This window comes from Podarcis pityusensis (genome assembly GCF_964106645.2).
Source record: "Podarcis pityusensis genome assembly, chromosome: 4".
Taxonomy (NCBI): Eukaryota; Metazoa; Chordata; class Lepidosauria; order Squamata; family Lacertidae; genus Podarcis; species Podarcis pityusensis.
Window position 1 is genome coordinate 265,313 of NC_138027.1, and position 20,395 is coordinate 285,707.

The 20,395-nt window shown below is 48.6% G+C and overlaps 1 protein-coding gene across 1 annotated transcript in view; it reads right to left on the reverse strand.

Annotated features, from left to right (window-relative positions):
• Nucleotides 1-16,819, reverse strand: part of DNHD1 (dynein heavy chain domain 1) — a gene marked incomplete at its 3' end in the record, with an annotated part of 48,193 nt that extends 31,374 nt beyond the window's left edge. Inside the window, exons 1-13 of the mRNA XM_081001687.1 lie at nucleotides 16,771-16,819; nucleotides 12,222-12,900; nucleotides 11,945-12,133; nucleotides 11,067-11,270; nucleotides 10,669-10,779; nucleotides 10,403-10,559; nucleotides 9,384-9,635; nucleotides 7,901-8,044; nucleotides 7,620-7,710; nucleotides 6,837-7,105; nucleotides 5,426-5,669; nucleotides 5,175-5,332; nucleotides 3,936-4,061 (exon numbers count right to left, since the gene is read on the reverse strand). Coding sequence (XP_080857813.1) covers nucleotides 3,936-4,061; nucleotides 5,175-5,332; nucleotides 5,426-5,669; nucleotides 6,837-7,105; nucleotides 7,620-7,710; nucleotides 7,901-8,044; nucleotides 9,384-9,635; nucleotides 10,403-10,559; nucleotides 10,669-10,779; nucleotides 11,067-11,270; nucleotides 11,945-12,133; nucleotides 12,222-12,900; nucleotides 16,771-16,801 — 2,655 coding nt within the window. The 5' untranslated portion in view covers nucleotides 16,802-16,819. The remainder of the gene's footprint in view (nucleotides 1-3,935; nucleotides 4,062-5,174; nucleotides 5,333-5,425; nucleotides 5,670-6,836; nucleotides 7,106-7,619; nucleotides 7,711-7,900; nucleotides 8,045-9,383; nucleotides 9,636-10,402; nucleotides 10,560-10,668; nucleotides 10,780-11,066; nucleotides 11,271-11,944; nucleotides 12,134-12,221; nucleotides 12,901-16,770) is intronic.
• Nucleotides 16,820-20,395: the final 3,576 nt, after the last annotated feature.

The following is a 20,395-nucleotide window of genomic DNA, read 5'->3' on the forward strand; positions in this document are numbered from 1 at the left end:
TATTCTTGCCACCTCTTCTTGATGTCTTCTGCTTCTGTCAGGTCCTTACCACTTTTGTCCTTTATTATGGTAATCTTTGTACGAAATGTTCCTTTCATATCTCCAATTTTCTTGAACAGATCTCTGGTTTTTCCCATTCTATTGTTTTCCTCTATTTCTCTGCATTGCTCATTTAATAATAATAATAATAAATGTAAATGGCAAGTTCCCAAGAAAATCCAGTGTTTGGCTTCATAAGATAAACTTCCCCAAAATTGAGAGGATTGGTAAAGAGGAAGTTGAAAGGCAAAACCAAGAGAGCCAAATCTCTTCAAAACATTTGGGAGTTGTTTAAAACCACAATACTAAAAGTTCAGCAAGAGTGTATACGTACATCGGATCAGGAAACATACCATGAGGGCCAAGTGGACACCAGTGTGGTTAATAAGCAAGAAGTGAAGTGAAAAAAGACTTAGAAATTTGGTCAAACTTGAAGCTTTCACTGCTGGGCCGTATTGCTGCGGTAAAAATGAATGTATTGCCTAGAATGTTGTTTTTATTTCAAACACTGCAAATTCTGGACAAAATGGACTGTTTCAAGAGGTGGCAGAGAGATATTTCTAGATTTGTCTGGCAGGGCAAGAAGCCCAGAATAAAATTTAAAATACTAACAGATGCAAAGGAAAGAGGTGGATTTGCCCTGCCAGACCTTAAACTGTACTATGAATCAGCAGCCTTTTGCTGGTTGAAAGAATGGCTGCTTCTTGAAAACACTGACATTTTGGATCTAGAAAGTTTGGATGGCATGCATATTTGTGGTATGATAAGGTCAAAGCACATAAAGCATTTAAAAATCATATTGTCAGGAAAGCCTTGTTTAATGTTTGGATAAGATATAAGGACTTATTGGAAAATAAAACCCCAAGGTGGCTGTCACCGATGGAAGCGAAAGCCTTGAAAAAGCTCAATATGGAGGTCAAATGGCCGAAATATTGGGAAATTTTAGAACAAGATGGAGATAGATTGAAACTGCAGAGTTTTGAAAAACTAAAAAATAAAGTGCGAGACTGGCTTCATTATTATCAGATAATGGAGGCATACAATTTGGACAAGAAAATTGGCTTCCAGGTGGAAAAATCAAAATTAGAAACAGAATTGTTAGAACCCAAAACTAAGAATTTGTCAAGAATGTATAACTTGCTGCTGAAATGGAATACTCAGGATGAAACGGTGAAATCTGCTATGATTAAATGGGCACAAGATGTTGGACATAATATTATGTTTGCTGACTGGGAACAGTTATGGACCACAGGTATGAAGTTTACGGCATGTAATGCCCTAAGAGAGAATATTATGAAAATGATATACAGGTGGTACATAACCCCAGTCAAGCTTGCAAAGACCTACCATTTGCCCGATAATAAATGTTGGAAATGTAAAGAAACTGAAGGTACATTCTTTCACCTTTGGTGGACGTGCCCAAGGATTAAGGTTTTCTGGGAGATGATTTATAATGAATTAAAAAAGGTATTTAAATATACCTGCTTGAAGAAACCAGAGGCCTTTCTTCTGGGCATAGTCGACCAATCGGTGTTAAAGAAGGACAGAACTTTCTTTATGTACGCTACAACAGCAGCAAGAATACCTATCGCAAAGTATTGGAAGACACAAGAGCTACCCACACCGGAGGAATGGCAGATGAAAATGATGGACTATATGGAATTGGCGGAAATGACTGGCAGAATCCGTGACCAGGGAGAAGAGTCGGTGGAAGAAGATTGGAAGAAATTTAAAGACTATTTACAGAAATACTGCAAAATCAATGAATGTTAGAGTGATGTTGGATTGAAGTTAAGTGGCTTCTAGCTGAACAGGTTTTAAAGCTATAAATGTATCAAGTTTAAGGATTAGGACTAAAAAGACTAAGAGAAATGGAAAAATAGGTTTAAATAGGTAAAAATCTAATGGCATAATATATCAAGATTTAGGACTGGAATTAAAAAGGAGGGTAAGAAATTGCTGGGTTTACAAACTGAATTGGAATACAAAAGAGGGAGGTATGAGGAAGTCCGGGAAACAAGTAAATTTAAAAGAGGTTATGAAAGGACGGAACTATTTTTAACTGTTTTTTCTTTTCTTTTCTTTTTCTTTTCTTCTTTTTTTACTTTTTTCTATTCTGTACTTTGTATTTTGTATGGGGTATTTTTCTCTGTTTTTGTTAAAATTTTTGTGTTTATTAATGTGATTTTATTCTTTTTGAAACTTTAATAAATATTAATTTAAAAAAAAATAAGCAAAGAAGCTATTGGAGGCAAGAAAGCTTTATTTGGGAAGCAGAAGTCTTGTCCAAAGGAAAGGGAACACAAACCTTGGCAAAAGCAAGGCAAGCAGACAAAAAGGGATGCTAAAAATGTTGGTGCACATTGCTAAAATCATAAAGACCAACAACAAAAAGTTATTTAAATGCATTAGTAGCAGGAGACCATCTAGGGACCCTTGAATGGCAGGGGAGTCCAAGGTGTGCTAAAGGAGGACAAGGAGATTGCAGAGAAGCTGAATGAATTCTTGGCATCTGTCTTCGCAGTGGAAGGCATAGAGCAGAGCCCAGTGCCTGGACTCACTTTTGCAGGAAGTAAGTCTGGTTGGCCAGTGAGAGAACAGGATGCTGGACTAGATGAGCCACTGGCCAAATCCAGCAGGCTCTTATGCAATGTTTTGCTTTTGTCTTCTTCTTCTTTGGCGATCACTCATAGCTGAGTAAGATTGTCTTCCATGAACATGGTCTTAGTGGTGTGTCCGTAGGTGACTGTGGAATCCAATTCTGGATTTGATGACAGAGGGCCATCCAAGATTTGCTTAAAAACCTACAAGGAGTGTTTTCCTGAGGGAGTCCATTCCACTGTCAAACAACTCTTACTGTCACAAAGTTCTTCCTGGTGTTTACTTGGAATCTCCTTTCTTATAACTTGAATCCGTTAGTTCAGGTCCTACCATCCAGAGCAGGAGAAAATAAACTTGCTTCACCTTCCATGTGACAGTTCATGAGATAGTTGAAGAGGACTATCATATCTCCTCTCAGTCACCTCTTTTCTAGGTTAAATATAGCCAGTTCCCTCAACCGTTCCTCCTAAAGTTTTGTTTCCAGACCCTTGATCTTGTTGGTTGCCCTCTTCTGCGCACATTCCAGCTTGTCAACATCCTTCTTAAATTGTGGCACCCAGAACTGGACAGAGTATTTTAGGTGTGGTCTGACCAAGGCAGAAGAGAGTGGGACTATTACTTCCCTTGTTCTGGACACTACACTTCTGTTAATGCAGCCTAGAATAGCATTAGCTTTTTTTGCTGCTGAATCACACTGTTAAGCTTGTGGTCCATCAAGATCCCTAGATACTTTTCACATATACTGCTAATAAGTCAGGTGTCTCCCATCTTATATTTGTACATCTGGTTCTTCCTGCTTAAATGCTGAACCTTACATTTGACCCTATTGAAACTCATTTTGTTAGTTTGGGCCCAGTTCTCCAATCTGTTAAGACAGAATCCCGATTCTGTCTTCTGCGGCATTAGCTACCCCTTCAAGTTTGGTGTCATCTACAAATTTGATGAGCATCCTCTCAATTCCTTCATTCAAGTCATTTATAAAGACATTGAACAACATTGGGCCCAGGACAGAACCCTGCAGCCCCCCCCCTGGTCACTTTTTTCCAGGATGATGAGGCACCATTAAGGAGTATTCTTTGGGTTTGGTCAGTCAACCAGCTACAAATCCCCCTAACAGTTACCTCGTTCAACCCACATTTTACCAGGTTCCTTGCAAGAACATCATTGAAAGATGAAGGATGCCCAATATCAGGTGATGCTGAAGCAGCTTGGCACATCACTTTGCCCTGCCAAGGTTTTCTTTTCCACTCACCACCAAAATCCTTCCCTGTCCACCCTGCAACTGGGTCTCTCACCGAGTTTTCCAGGCTCTCTTCGCTGGGCGTAAGAGGGCGGAAGCATTGCTGGATGACCTCATTGAGGGCTCGCACGTAGTCAACATATTCCTGCAGCTCTGCCATCTGCCCCTGGTACTGCTCCAGCTGCACGGGAAGAAGCACGTCAAGCAGGGATGTTGCTGCTGCCCCAGAGAGCCCCAGATGGGCATCACTAGCCCACAAGCCTTGGCTGTACCACGCAGCACCTGGGTCTGCCCCAGGTTGGGAATCCACCCCAACCCTCAGCCCTGTCCTCTGCAGATGTGATTAGAATGCCCAGGCTCCTTACACAACATTGGTTTTCCAGGCAGGAGCACGCAGAACCTGGAATCCAAAGCTGGCAGCAGAAAAATGGGAGGGTGGAAACAGAGAGGTGGAAACAAGACGCAGAACTCTGCTTCCTGGCCATCACCCCTGGATCCCTCCTCATGTATTGGACAGGGCTCCCTGGCAACTCAGACTGCTAAGGGGGACCCAACCTTGAAGCCACCCATGGAAGAACGTGTCACAGCAAGGGGCCCGAGCCCCCTCCTTTCTCCAGCCAGACCCCCCACAAGCAGCCTCCTTCTTGCAGGTGTCTCCATGTAGCAAAAGCTTCCTGGAAAGATACAAGAGCTACTTTCCCTGTTAGTCCCACCCCAGGCTCACAGGAGCAGTCTCAAGGCTTCAGAGGTTCTGAGCAGAGAATTCTCTCTTACAACATTTGGGGCTCTTGAATTGTGAATTGTGCTCAGAAACATGCTGGGAGCCAGAAAAGATCCTTTAGGACCATTGTTTTTATTATTATTATTATTATTATTATTATTATTATTATTACTACTACTACTGCTACTACTATTCACTTTGTGTTTTTATTCTGTATTTTTATGCTGTGAACCACCCTGAAATCTTCAGATGAAGGGTGGTATACTGCTGCTGCTGCTGCTGCTACTACTACTACTACTACTACTACTACTACTACTAATAATAGGATTGCAATGCAGGGCTTATCTATTGGCAAGGAGTGGTCTGGGCCCCAACTAGGCTAGGCAAGCAAGAGGAATCTTTTCTTTTTACATACAACCTGGAGATGTGCAGGCAAGGTATAACATGGGAACAGTGAATCTGCACATTAACTGAAGGCGTGAGCTGAAGATTCCCAGATGACCATGAATACTAGCTATGGCAAGGGCCTTTCTGCCTCCCTGCCTGCCAGGTGGGGAGGGGGAGGAATCCTACCTTCTGGGAGCACTTGGCAATGGTGAAGATGTCGGTGCCAACATTCATGTAGAGTTGCAGGACGCCAGACAGCTCAGCAATTAGCTTCTCGCTCCGCTGCGCAGTCTCGCTCAGCAGCAAGGACAGGATGTCCTCATTGATGGAGGCCAGCAGAGGCACTGCAAGGACAGAGCAGGCTGGAAAATGCCCCCCCCCCAGTGGAGCGGGAACTCCAGCATGGCCCCTTGCTCCCACCCCTCCCCGGCACATACGGAGGTCCTGATGAATGCCGCTGCAGTCCACTAAGAGAAGGAGGTTGTGTGTGATGACCACACGGGGCACCTTCTGGACCTGGGCCACCCACGTGCGCAGCTTGAGGATGCGGTTCACATACTCCTCGGCCGGCCAGCTCTTCATGCTTTCCAGCTGGCTAGGGCTCCAGCTGTGCACAAAGTTGTAGATCTCGCCCAGCCAGGTGTACTGTCGGCACAGCAGTTCCGTCTCGGTCAGGGCCATCTGTGGGTGGGGAAAGGGGCAGTACTCAGCTGAGGCCTTTGCCATGCTGGACCTGGCCCCAGCCCTCTGACCCACGAGTCAGGGCTGCCAGAAAGGAACCCTGCACATGCTCTGCAGCTCTCCCCACTTCCCCTGCAGATGTCGGGGCCTGGCTCTCCCCACACCCCATGGTTCAGGAGGAAGCCAACCTGCTCCCACCTCCCAGGAGTTCTGGTCAGGGGGTGCAAAAAAGAGATAAATGTTTTGGGTCTTTATGATTTTAGCAATAATGTGTCTCAAGGTTATTTTTTTTACATTCCTTATTGTCTGCTTGCCTATGGAAGCACTCTGTGGAGCACTCTGCCCCTTTGGGGATTTCGAACTTGCTGGACTCCATGCCCTGTTTGAGACGGTTACCTCTCGGGGGAACCTTTCCTTGTCCTTCCTATAGAGTGTGTCTGTAGAGACCAGTGTGCCCCACTTTGTTCTCTCTTCTAAGACCAAGCACTCCATGCTTTCTCCTGCTCTGGATAGTAGGACCCAAACCAATGGACTGAAGTACAAGAAAGAGGATTCTGACTAAACATCAGAAAGAACTTCCAAGCTGTTTGGCAGAGGAACAGGCTCCCTCGGGAGGTTGCAGACTCTCCTTCTTTGGAAGTTTTTTTTAGCAGAGGTTGGATGGCTGTCATTGAGATTCCTGCATGGCAGGGGGTTGGACTAGATGGCCCTCATCTAGAATCCCTCTCTACAATTCTACATTGCATTTGCAGTGTTTCTCTCTTCCCCCAAGTAGTTTTTGCACTCTCTGAGTTGCTATCACGCATTGGCTGGATAATGGTCCTCTGTATGTCCCAGATCCTTCTCTACTAGGATGGAGTCTGCATGGCACCTGAGGCAAAAGGAACAGAGTGCAACACGGAAAGAGACAGCTCTGGAGAACAGGGCCTGCTCTTGTCCCTTTGCTATACTGTTGCCGAGGAGGTCCTGCTCAGCTCACCAAAGAATGGGCCCCAGTTTTGTCCAAATTCACTGGCGCTGGGTAAGTCCCTAGACAAAGCAATCCAAGCCCCTGCCCCAAACCCGGCTGCTACAGCTCCCTATGCCAGGCAGAACCAGAGCAGGCGGCTGTCAAGCCTGGAAGCAGCCCCAGCCCCAGCTCAGCCCACACTTCCAGGGGGCGCTCACCATGAGCAGGGCACGCAGCTCCTCCGTAGCCTCCTGGATGATGCGGTCTGACCTCAGGTCCTTCTCCAGTTGCTCCCGTGACAGCAAGGGGTACATGCCCTTCAGCCGGTGGCCAATGACCTCCAGGCCACCATATACCTTCACGTCCATCTGATATACCAGCTGGGGCTTCTCACCGCAGAGCTCTGCTGTCGACAGCCGCTTGGGCTGAATGAGGGGCTCCAGGGAGGCCTGCTGAGGAATGGCGCTCCCACTGCTCACATCTGCAGCTGCAGGGGAGGAGAACAAGCACTGTCACCTGGCCAAGGTGGAAAAGACGACGACCCACCCCTCAAATCTGTAGCTCTACAGGATGGCAAATGCACCACAAAAGCAGAGCACATACACCAAACAAGGGGAGAAGACTCGGCAAGCTCACGGTTCACATCCACACCATACATTTAAAGCACTCTTAGATCACTTTAACAGTCGTGGCTTTTCTTCCAGGAATACTGGGAACTGTACTTCACTAAGCATGCTGGGACCTCTCACAGAGCTGGTTCCCAAGACCCTTCATAAACTACAGTTCCCAGGATTCATAGGGTGGGGGAAAGTGGTGTAAGGGGGCTTTCAAGGTATGGTGTGGATGTGGATGGAGCAAGAAGGAGCTGGCATAGATTTGGTGTCACTTCTGGAGAGGCCTAGTCCAACACCCCACCCCTACCCCTTGAGCAGCCCCCAGGAGAGCCCAAGGAGGCCAGGCAAGGGCCCACTGGGATGGGGCTCGTCCTCTCCCTGGCTTACCACTCGGCTTGGCTGCATGGTGCTCAGCTTCAGCTGTAGTGCTCTGAGGGTTCTCCGGAGGCGCTGACCCCTCACTTTTGACCCGGGTCGTCTGAAGGGAACAGAAAGTCTACTCAGCTGGTGGGGCAAAGCCCCTTCCCAAACACTTCTGGGCAGCCCCTGCCACCTACTGCATGGAAATGTGGTTAAGTGCAAGGCACAAGAAGCCAAGAAGTTGTGGGGTGGAGGGAGATGGAGGAGGGACCCTCCTTGTGTGGTGTTTGACCAGGAAGCTGACCCACCTGCAGGACGGACTCCAAGACCGTATTCACAGCCCCCAGCAGGCAGTCCTCCAGCTCCTTTTGGGAGGGGAAGAGCATGAGCTGCCTGTCAGCGCCAAACACCAGGTGCACCTGGAGGACCGCTTTCCGCTTGATGCCATCGGCCTGCGGGGAGACACCAAGAGGCAGGTGAAAAGGCTTCTGGCGCCCTAGACATGTTAAGTGTAACTAATTGTACCCTGAAATGTGAAAGAACTCTGTACAGTATGTGTCTATATGTATACTGTGTAGCATGGTATGGAAACTTCCATTCAGCTAAACTAGAGTTGCAGAGAGCCTAACAAGTTTATGATGAGTGAGAATACATCTCTGCTAGCTCTGTCACAAGGTGAGAAAGGATTGTATTACAGCCCTATGTGTTTGTTAATCTGTAGGGATCCATTTTGTGTATGTTAGCTTTTTGTTCTGAAATCACTGAAGAGAATGGTGTGCTAAGTCTTTCTCCGGGAGATAGCCTCTGGCTAAAAAGAGCCTGTTTGGGAGATGCAAAGCTTTGATTTCAGCTCTGGGTGAAGATATCCATAATTCTAATTGTGCCCCTGAAGGACCAGGTGCACAGCCTGGGAGTCACAGCTGTCCATGAAGGCGCAGGTAAATTCTGTGTCCAGGGCAGCTGTCTACCAGCTCCATCTGGTATGCAGGCTGAGACTCTACCTGCCCGCGGACTGTCTCGCCAGAGTGGTGCATGCTCTGGTTATCTCCTGCTTGGACTACTGCAATACTCTCTACGTGGGGCTACCTTTGAAAGTGACCTGGAAACTGCAACTAATCCAGAATGCGGCAGCTAGATTGGTGACTGGGAGTGGCCACCGAGACCACATAACACCGGTCTTGAAAGACCTACATTGGCTCCCAGTCCGTTTCCGAGCACAATTCAAAGTGTTGGCGCTGACTTTTAAAGCCCTAAACAGCCTCGGCCCAGTAGACCTGAAGGAGCGTCTCTACCCTCATCATTCTGCCAAGACACTGAGGTCCAGCTCCGAGGGCCTTCTGGCGGTTCCCTTACTGCGAGAAGCCAAGTTACAGGGAACCAGGCAGAGGGCCTTCTCGGTAGTGGCACCCGCCCTGTGGAACGCCCTCCCATCAGATGTCAAGAAAATAAACAGCTCTCTGACATCTGAAGGCAGCCCTGTTTAGGGAAGCTTTTAATGTTTGATGTTTTATTGTGTTTTTAATATTCTGTTGGAAGCCGCCCAGAGTGGCTGGGAAGGCCTGGGCAGATGGGCGGGGTATAACTAATAAAGTGTTGTTGTTGTTATTGTTATCATTTCCAAATGCACAGTATTAATAACCTCAGTAAGGCAGGGCATCCTGTCTGCTCCACAAGCAAAGAACTGAGCCAGACTCTGGAGGCCGACCCTGAATCCCCTGCTGGAGCAGAAGCTGAAAACCACAACAGACTCTGCCCCCCCCCCCCCGAGCAGGTATCCCTGGGCTACGGGACCTTCATGGTGTCATAGATAAAGGCTCTGACTTCCTCTTGCATTGCAGAGACCAGGTTCTGGCAGAGGAGGAGGTTCACCAGCAGGGCCAGGAAGCCCAGCCTCTGCAGCCAGTGTTCGGCGATCTGAAGGCGGTGCTGCAACTTCTCAAAGTCGATGCGCTGCTTGTACAGGGAAGCCTTGGTGATGTACAGCTTGTAGCTCTGCACCTGCTGCTGCAGCCCACGGACCATCCTGTATGTGTCGTCCCGGACCTGCCAGAGCAAGGCATGCAGCAATGACGCCACCGCAGGCTGGGTGCAGCAGCCGCCAGCCAGGCACCTCCCCTGGGCCCAGACAGGCAGACCTATCTGCAGAAGATACATGCAGACAGATCCCCACGGCTGCCTGCCAACAGGAGTCTGCCTGACCGCACGTTTTCAAAGGGCCCCTTGCAGGAGCCCAGCCATTCCCTGCATGAAGCAGGGTGGCCCAAGTCACTGGCACTGGGGAACGGGCAGTCTTGAACCCGGGTGTCACTAGCAGTGTCACTCTCAAGAACGTCATGGAAGGGATGCCAGGGGCCCAAACCCTCATGGGCTTTGCTGGGTAAAAACAGCAAATGTGCCCAGAAACAAGAACATCAGAAGATGTTTTTGTTTTACTATGCACATTGTGTTCTCATTTTGTATTGTTATGTTGCGAAGCGCCCTGTGATCTTCAGATGAAGGGCAACATAAATGAATAAACAGGACATCAAGGTGGTGTATAACAAAATATAAAATGACAATGAAACAAAAAACCATTAAAGCTACAGGGGGAAATATAAAAAACAACTGGCTCAACTTGTAAAAGTTTAAGTGACTGAATAGACCTGTTGGCATAACAAGATCTTCAGGAGACGTCTGGAAATTAGCAGGGAAATTCGCAGCCTGGGATGGGAAGCATCTCCCAGCAGCCCTGGGGATTTTGCCCCAGCCTTTGCCAGAGGGAGCGTGGGCTCCCGGCTCCCGCACAGCCGAGGGATGCTGCTGGTGCTCACCCACTGCAAGACAGAGGAGCAGAGCTGGAGGAATTTGCTGAGCAATCCTTGGGCATTTCTGTTCTCCTGGGCCAGGGCGCGCTTGAGATCGGAGAAGGTATAGCACTTGACTCTGCTTCTTGGCAGCCAGTGGATGGAGTGCAGCTGCAGCAGCAGCCTGCAAAGGAAGGACACGGAACAGCTGCCTGCCGGGGCCAAGGAGCAGCAGAGGCCCCCAAAGGGGGAGCGGGTCCCCACTCCAGGGCCTCCCCACCCCCATGTCTCACCTGGAGATGTGAAGAAGAGCAAGTCCAAAGTGGGGCACCGAGTGGAGGAGCTGCAAGCTCAGCTTCTCCCGGCACTTCAGGTAATGCAAGTGCTTGACATTGACGAACCAACTGGCGGGGGGTGGGGAGATAATAATAATAATAATAATAATAATAATAATAATAATAATAATTTATACCCCGCCCATCTGGCTGGGTTTCCCCAGCCACTCTGGGCGGCTCCCAACAGAATATTAAAAGCATGATCAAATGAGAGAGAGAAACGTGTCGCTGAGACTGAGGAAGCCGCTCTCTGCCTTTGCTCTCTTGCGGCGGCAGCAACCCAGACCCACCACACAACGCAGGAGGACAACACCCGCATCACTTTGGCCTGGCACTTCCTCGCCCCCCCCCCTTACCGGACAAAGGCTTTGCGGACCAAGAAAAGCCGGAAGAAGGGGATGTACTGCAACAGCTGCCACAGCACGGCCTGCCGGTGCAAATCGCCCAGGGAAAAGGCCTCCGACCCTTCTTCAGGGTGCACATGCAGCACCCCAAAAGGGGAGAAAATGTAGTGCTGAGGGTTGACCAGACGCTTGGGAACAGCCACCAGGTCATAAGGCCTGCAAAAAAGGGGGGAGACAGTTGCAGGAGTCTCCAAGGGAGGCCCTTCACCAACCCCCAGAGAAGCAAAGCAGGGCATCCTCGCCCCCTTCGCTCCGTCCTGCCCTCTCTGCTGTCAGGCTTTTCCTGGAAGCTCAAGGAAGAGACAGAAACTCAGGAAGCTGCCTTATTTGTCAAGCCAGACCACGGGTCTATCGAGTTCAGCTCTGTCAACGCTGACAAGGGGCTTTCCTGGGACCATCTGCATGCAACGTATGTGTCCCCCCCCCAAGCTACAACCTTTCCCCCCAACCTTATGCAGCGCTACAAAGTGCTGTGCCCATCAGTGAGACTGCCCAGGCAAGTGTTGAATCACAGCCAGAAGAGCATGGAATGCCAAGGTTGCTGGTCCAGTCCCTGCATGGGACAGCTGCATCTTCCTGCACTGCAGGACTCGATGGTCCTCAAGAGTCTCTATGATCTATGATTCAGGTTCTGGACTCAAGTCTACAGACTCTAGGGGGACCAAAGCTGGGAGAGGCCTCTGAGAAGACCCTGGGGAGAGGCGGCAAGACAGGGCTGAGCAGACAGAGCAGAATTCACCTCCTTTCCCGCTCCCCCCCAGCAAAGGAGGGAGGGAGGGGGACCCACTTGCATGATGGGATTGGCAGCCAGGGCAAGAAAACAGGGGTACCTGAAGTGCCGGTTCTGGGCAACGTTGAAGTAAATGAAACTTATTTTCCCCAAATGGCGCTTCCTTGCAAAGAGCTCAGCTGCCTCAAGACTCGTCACCATCTCTCCTCCTCTGTCTCCTGCTGCCCCAGCTCTCCTCTTGGGCACTGTGGGCGGTCCTGGGCTTTCTTTGCGTGGCTCTAGGGAGGGCCTGCATCAAAATTGGAAAGAATCGTCTGTGTGACATTTGTCAGGAGAAACGCCCCGGGGTGAGCCAAGCTGGCTTGGGGAGGCCTTACCCTGCAGTCCGGCTTGGAACAGCACAGGGGAATTCTGTTGGCACATCTGCAGCTAGAGTTAGAGGCATGAGGCCAAGGCTGCCAGGTCGGGGGGTCTCCTCTTGAGCCACCTCCCTGCCAACTTGCCCCACACATCTCTGCAGCTCCTGGAGGGACACGGGATCTGGCTGCAGCATGCCAGAGGCCCCAGCCGCTACCCATTCCATCGCAAAAGGGCAGGACTGGCCCAGAAAGACTGGCTCTCTGCTGGAGGGCAGCTGCTTGGCTATTTCCTTAGGCTCTCGGGGGCAAAATTCTCGTGGGTCAGCCCACAACACAGCACAGTCCGTGGGGAAGGCCCGCCAGATGGACCCCAGAATATCTAGGTCAGAAACCATGGCCTGGCTGCTGCGGAACTGGAAATAGAGGCCCTCCAGGTAGGGGGCCAGCTCTGCCCGCCTCGACAGCAGCTGCTGGAAGGGGGCGATCAGCCGCAGCGCCTCCATCAGGCGCAGCCAGGCCCGGCGACTGCTTCTCTCCAGGACCGTGCGGAAGACGGCGGTCAGCTCTGCCACAAGCGCATCCACATCCTTGGGCTCCGCATGCCCAGCCTCCTGGATCTGGGTAGCCAGGCGGCGGCGGAGGGCGCGGGCCCAGGAATGGTCCTCCTGCTGGGCTGGGCTGCTGGGCATCTGCCTGCCTGCAAGAGACACAAAGGGGATGGGTGAGGACCACCTCAGAACAGCCCTCTTCAGGCCTGGCAGAGCACAGCCAGGAAAAGGGGCCTCTGGGGATGACAAGAGGGGCCTTCAGCACCAGGCGAGGACATTTCTCCCCCTTTGCACGGCTTTTCAGTCATCGCCACCCAACCTGCAAGCTGTGGGATTCATGGGGTTGCAGTGCTTGCCCATGGCTGGGTTTCCTGGGAGTGAGGGACAGGAGAGACTCTGGTGCCTTTATGATATATAGGGCTTATTGCCACCTATCCCTAAGAGGGAGGGGCTCGTCCTTCCATAGTCACAACCTTGGCTCTGTGCTCAGCTTCTGCCTGCAGCTTGCTTCCGGCCCAGCTCACACCCAACTTTCAGGTGTAACAGCCAGGTGAGCAGGGGGCGCTTGGGTTAGGGTTAGAACCACTTTGAGGTACAGCAAACTAAATATGACATAATAGGCATCACTGAAACCTGGTGGGATAAGTCCCACGATTGGAATGTAATAATGGAGGGATATAATCTATTTCAGAGAAACAGACCAGACAAGAAAGGAGGAGGAGTGGCGTTATATGTCAGGGATGTGTATACCTGTGAAGAGATCCAAGATTTAGAACCTCAAAGCCAAAGTGAGAGCATTTGGGTCAAAATTAAGGGAGAGAAGAATAACAGAGACCTCATTGTGGGAGTTTACTATAGATCCCCGAGCCAAACGGAGGACATAGATGATGCCTTCCTGGAACAGATGGCCAAGCATGCCAAAGGAAGGGAGATAGTAGTAATGGGGGACTTCAATTACCCGGATATTTGTTGGATGTCAAACTCAGCCAAGAGCATAAGGTCAAACAGATTCCTCACTGGCCTTGCAGACAACTTCATTGTCCAGAAAGTGGGAGAAGCAACAAGAGAAACAGCCATTTTAGATCTGGTCCTAACCAATGTTGATGACCTGGTCAGTGGGGTAGAAGTGGAAGGATCATTAGGCGCGAGTGATCATGCTCTTCTGAAGTTTACTATACAGCGGAAAGGAGCAGCCAAGCATACTAGGACTCAATTTCTTGACTTTAAGAAAGCCGACTTCATAAAACTTAGGGAAGTGCTGGGTGAGATCCCATGGACAGTAATACTAAAAGGAAAGGGAGTTCATGATGGCTGGGAGTTTGTTAAGAGGGAGATAGTAAAAGCACAACTTCAGGCAATACCAATGAGACAGAAACATGGAAGGTGATTCTATGATTCTATGATATATAATGAATTAAAAAAGGTATTTAAATATACCTTCCCCAAGAAACCAGAGGCCTTTCTCCTGGGCATGGTCGGCCAAACGGTGATAAAAAAGGATAGAACTTTCTTTATGTATGCAACAACAGCAGCAAGAATACTCATCGCAAAGTATTGGAAGACACAAGAACTTCCCACGCTGGAGGAATGGCAGATGAAACTGATGGACTATATGGAATTGGCGGAAATGACTGGCAGAATCCGTGACCAGGGAGAACAGTCGGTGGAGGAAGATTGGAAGAAATTCAAAGATTATCTACAGAAACACTGCAAAATTAAAGAATGTTAGAGTGATGTTGGATTGAAAATAAGTGGTTTCCAGCTGTACAGGATAAAGTTATAGATAGACTAAGATTAAAGATTAGGATTAAAGAAGTTTAAGGAAATGGAAATATGGTATTTAAGAGGTAAAATTTTAATGCTATATTACATTAAGATTAAAGATTAGGATTAAAAAAGTGGAAAAGAAATTGCTGGACAAACAATTCGGACTGGAATACAAAAGAGGGAGGTATGAGGAGGTCCAGAAAATAAGTAAATTCAAAAACAGAAATGAAAAGGTGATATTGTTTTTTAACTGTTCTGTTTCTTTTCTTTTTGTTTGTTTGTTGTTTTCTCTGTTTTTTTTATTATGTATTGTGTATTTGTGTATTTCTTTTCTATGTTTTTCTGTTTAATCTTTTATTGAAATTTTAATAAAAATCATTTAAAAAAAAAAAAAAAGAGAATTCCTGGAGAACAGGCGAAGTCCCGGCAGACTGGAGGAGGGCAAATGTTGTCCCTATTTTCAAAAAGGGGAAAAGAGAGGACCCAAATAATTACCGCCCAGTCAGTCTGACATCAATACCAGGGAAGATTCTGGAGCAGATCATTAAGCAAACAGTCTGTGAGCACCTAGAAAGGAATGCTGTGATCACCAATAGTCAGCATGGATTTCTGAAAAATAAGTCATGTCAGACTAACCTGATCTCGTTTTTTGACAGAATTACAAGCCTGGTAGATGAAGGGAACGCAGTGGATGTAGCCTACCTTGATTTCAGCAAGGCATTTGACAAGGTGCCCCATGATATTCTTGTATAGAAGCTGGTAAAATGCGGTCTTGACTATGCTACCACTCAGTGGATTTGTAACTGGCTGACTGACCGAACCCAAAGGGTGCTCATCAATGATTCCTCTTCATCCTGGAGAAGAGTGACTAGTGGGGTGCCACAGGGTTCTGTCTTGGGCCCAGTCTTATTCAACAACTTTATCAACGACTTGGATGATGGACTCAAGGGCATCCTGATCAAATTTGCAGATGACACCAAACTGGGAGGGGTGGCTAACACCCCAGAGGACAGGATCACACTTCAAAACGACCTTGACAGATTAGAGATCTGGGCCAAAACAAACAAGATGAATTTTAACAGGGAGAAATGTAAAGTATTGCACTTGGGGGGGGGGGGAATGAGAGGCACAAATACAAGATGGGTGACACCTGGCTTGAGAGCAGTACATGTGAAAAGGATCTAGGAGTCTTGGTTGACCACAAACTTGACATGAGCCAAGAGTGTGACGCGGCAGCTAAAAAAGCCAATGCAATTCTGGGCTGCATCAATAGGAGTATAGCATCTAGATCAAGGGAAGTAATAGTGCCACTGTATTCTGCTCTGGTCAGACCTCACCTGGAGTACTGTGTCCAGTTCTGGGCACCACAGTTCAAGAAGGACACTGACAAACTGGAACGTGTCCAGAGGAGGGCAACCAAAATGGTCAAAGGCCTGGAAACGATGCCTTATGAGGAACGGCTAAGGGAGCTGGGCATGTTTAGCCTGGAGAAGAGGAGGTTAAGGGGTGATATGATAGCCATGTTCAAATATATAAAAGGATGTCACATAGAGGAGGGAGAAAGGTTGTTTTCTGCTGCTCCAGAGAAGCGGACACGGAGCAATGGATCCAAACTACAAGAAAGAAGATTCCACCTAAACATTAGGAAGAACTTCCTGACAGTAAGAGCTGTTTGACAGTGGAATTTGCTGCCAAGGAGTGTGGTGGAGTCTCCTTCTTTGGAGGTCTTTAAGCAGAGGCTTGACAACCATATGTCAGGAGTGCTCTGATGGTGTTTCCTGCTTGGCAGGGGATTGGACTCGATGGCCCTTGGGGTCTCTTCCAACTCTAGGATTCTATGAGGTTTTTATGACTTTTAGGAAAACAAACAAACAAACAAGGCCCTCTCGTGGTGCATCAGTGAAAGTGCTAGCTGAGAGCTAAGGCAGGGTCGGGTCTGGTTTCAAGGTGGATGGGGAGCATGCTGAGATTCCTGCCTTGCGGGGGGGTGGACTAGATGGCCCTCGGGGTCCCTTCCCACGCGACACGGAACCGGTCGCCGTGCGGCTGCAGCCCTGATCTCCCCAGGCCACTTGCCGGACTCGTCCCAGCCCTGCACTTCCCGGGAGAGTTTCTCATTTGGGGCATCTGCCCCGAGGGGGGCGTGGAGGGGGCTCCAAGCCCCCCCCCAAGGAAGCAAGAGGGAGAGAGACGCCCCCCAGGAGCCCGGAGGAAGGACCCTCTGCCCCTGCCCGGGGGGGGGCGCCCCTTACTCGGCAGGGCGTCGGGGGCGCCGGGCTCCATGGCGTCGTCGGGGCGAGGGGCGGCCAGGGCGCGCGGGACGCGTTGCTAGGGGCGCCCAACGGCCGGCGCTCCGCGGCCCCCCCCGGGATGCCAGCCTCGCCCCGCCTCCGGGTCCCTTCGGAAAGTCCCGCCCTGGCCGCCGAGGCTGCCCGCCCCCCCGGGGCACCGGCGCCGGACTGGGCAGCTGGCGCGCAGGCAGGTCTGGTCTGGAAACCCCCTTGCCGAGCCCCTTGCTCAGCTCCCGAGCAGGATCCCGCCTGTCCTCTCCCAGGATCTCTCCCAGCCCAGGATCCTTCTCGCAGGCCCAGCCGCCCTGGCATGGCCAGGCTGTCTCGTGGGAAGGCTGGAGTTTTGCCTTGGACCACAGAACTTCCCTAGCTAGAAGCCAACTGAAGCCAAAGCGGGGAAAAGACTAAACATGAAAGGACAGTGGGCCACGTATAGAGATTTATTGATCGAGGTAGAAAATAAGTTAAAATTAAAAACATTTGAAGAAATGAGTTAATGACGGATTGGTTGCAATATCATCAGTTAAATGATGTGTTCAAGGAGGAGAAAAAGAAGAATGGTTTTGATATAAGAAGATCCAGGCTGGAGAGAGAGCTTTTGGATGATAAGAGAAAAATATTATCAAAAATGTACAAATTATTATTGGAATGGCATACCAAAGATGAAGAGGTGAAAATGGTAATGATACAATGGGCTAAAGATTTTGGATATAATATTCAGTTAGAACCATGGGAAAGGTTATGGAATGAAGGAATCAAATTCACCACATGTAGTGCATTAAAGGAAAATGTTATGAAAATGATGTATAGATGGTATCTAACACCAACTAACCTTGCTAAAATGTATAGGACAAGAAATAAGGAGTGTTGGAAATGTAAAGAAAAAGAAGGGAACTTATATGTGGTGGAATTGTAACAAGGCAAAAGCATATTGGGAAATGATACATAATGAGTTAAAGAAAATGTGTAAGTACACCTTTGTTAAAAAGCCAGAAGCATTTTTATTGAGTCTAGTGGGTGAAGAGATGCCATAGGGTGATCAAAAACTGTTTATGCATGCAACAACCGCAGCAAGAATCCTTTTAGCCCAAAAATGGAAACAAGAAGAAATACCAAGGAAAAAGAGTGGCAGATGAAGATGATGGACTTTGCGGAATTGGAGAAGCTGGAAAAATCCAAAACCGACGTGATCAAACTTTCCAAAAAGACTGGAGTAAATTTATAAAATACTTGAAGGACCATTGTAAGCAATTAACAACACTAGAAGGGTTGTAAGAATACTTGTATTGATAATTGTCACTACTCTTTTTTATTTATTTAAAAATTGTGATATTCTGAATGAAACGTAAAATGGAAAATGCATAAATGCTGTCACGGAAATTACGGGGGGGGGCACATATTTAAAGTTAAATGTTACAAATATTATGCCTGAATGTATCCTTTCAACTTGACAGCTCAGGGAAGTTACCTAGCTTTAAAAATAATATAAAATCAACTCCTTTGCCAGTTTCCTTCATTCCAAAGCTATTTTCCCCTTAAAAAAGGACTCCAGGAAGTTCCCAGAGGTGACAATTGCTGAGCTGATTGTTGGCCAAGGAAAGCCTAATCCCATCACCAAACTTGCCAAGGGGCCAGACATGCTATTGTACTTTGGCTGGTGGGACTTCAGAGGTGTTTGCCTCTGCTAATCTTATACCTGAGTCTTGCCCTGCCATGTCTGCTTATGCTAATCTTGTACAGTGGTGCCCCGCAAGACGAATGCCTCGCAAGACGAAAAACTCGCTAGACGAAAGAGTTTTCCGTTTTTTGAGTCGTTCCGCAAGACGAATTTCCCTATGGGCTTGCTTCGCAAGACGAAACGCCTTGCGAGTTCTTGCAAGTTTGTTTCCTTTTTCTTAAAGCCGCTAATAGCCGTGCTTCGCAAGACGAAAAAACCGCAAGACGAAGAGACTCGCGGAACGGATTAATTTCGTATTGCGAGGCACCACTGTACCACTGTAACCCCTGCCTACCCCTCCCCTTTTGTGAGATGTAGCAATGATGTAGCAACGATGCTGTATGAACTGTATTCTGGGATATGGTGGGAAAGTTTTAAAAGTCCTTGTCATCCCATCCTCGGGGTTCAAAATTCCTCTTTGAACCTGTTGCGCAATGAACTTTGGTCTACAGCTATTTCCTCCGGTTGGTGGCTGGACTCCTTCCTTTATTCTGCAGGGACCCACGGGCTCCGCTCAACCAGCTGGGGGACTGAGCAGCCTCACACCTAGATTTTTCCGTAACAATGCTGTGATATGCAAATGAATTTTGAAAACCATGAGGCAGGCGGGAAGTCAACAGGCTCGTATGAGCAAAAGAAGTAAAGTGGATAACGAAGATGTGTTTAAATATTATAAAATGGAAAATTAATAAAAATATTATTAAAAAAGAAGCCGTATCTTGTGTTCCCCTTGCCCTCTTCCTGGTCCGACCAGCTCTGATCCAAAAGGCTCGAGACCATTTCCCACACAAGCAGCTGTAGGTCTGGAAGAGTCAAAGGAGGGTGGGATTCTCCCTGTCTGCATCTGCTGCCCCCCCCCATACTCCCACAAATGACTGCAGTCCCACTGGCTTCTGGGAAAAGGGCCAGCGCCACCTTATTGTACCAGGTGGCTCTGCGCAGGAATACAGGAGGTAGCTGCCTTATAGAGAGTCGGTGCATTGGCCCACTGCATGGAGCTTAGGTGGCCCCATGGTTTTCCCTGGGAATGAGGGCAACAAAACAACCATTCTGAATCAGACTGAACATGGGTTGGAGCTCAATGTCCAGCCTACCAAGGGGCAACAGCTAAGAAGAAATTCTGGTACATGTTCTGGTTATCTCCTGCTTGGACTACTGCATGCACTCTATGTCAGTGACCCGGAAACTACAATCCAGAATGCGGCAACTACACTGGTGACTGGGAGCAACCGCTGGGACCATAATATACCAGTCCTAATGGATCTTCACAGCCTCCCAGTATGTTTCCAAGCACAATTCAGTGTTAGAGCTGACCTGACAGCAGGGGGGCCTTCTCGACAGCAACGTCCTCCCTGTGGAATGCCCTTCCATCAGATGCCAAGGAGATAAAGAACCATGCTACTTTTAGAAGACAGATGAAGGCAGCCCTGTATTGGGAGATTTTTAACATTTAATGTCTCACTGTGTTTTTCTATTCTGCTGGAAGCTACCCAGAGTAGCTGAGGGAACCCAGTCAGATGGGTGGGGCACAATTAATTAAATTATTTTTAGTAGTAGTACCAGCCCCACTGACAAGCAGCTGCTCTTAGGGGTTCCAGGCAGAGGTCTCTGTGAGCCAGCAGCGATTGAACCTGCGACCTTCTGCATGCACAGCATTTCCCCTGCTATTGGGCTACGACGGTCCTTCTTGGGAGACCCTTTGGTGCAGGAGCAGCAAGGCCCTTCCCCCCATCCATGTGCTCTGCATTGTGTGCCAGATCTGCTCTTGGAGATCCATGTTTTCTTTTGCCAAATGTTTGATGGAACTGGGGGGGGGGGGGCACATCTCCAAATGCCACACAGACAGCAACCTGCATTTGGTCCACATGA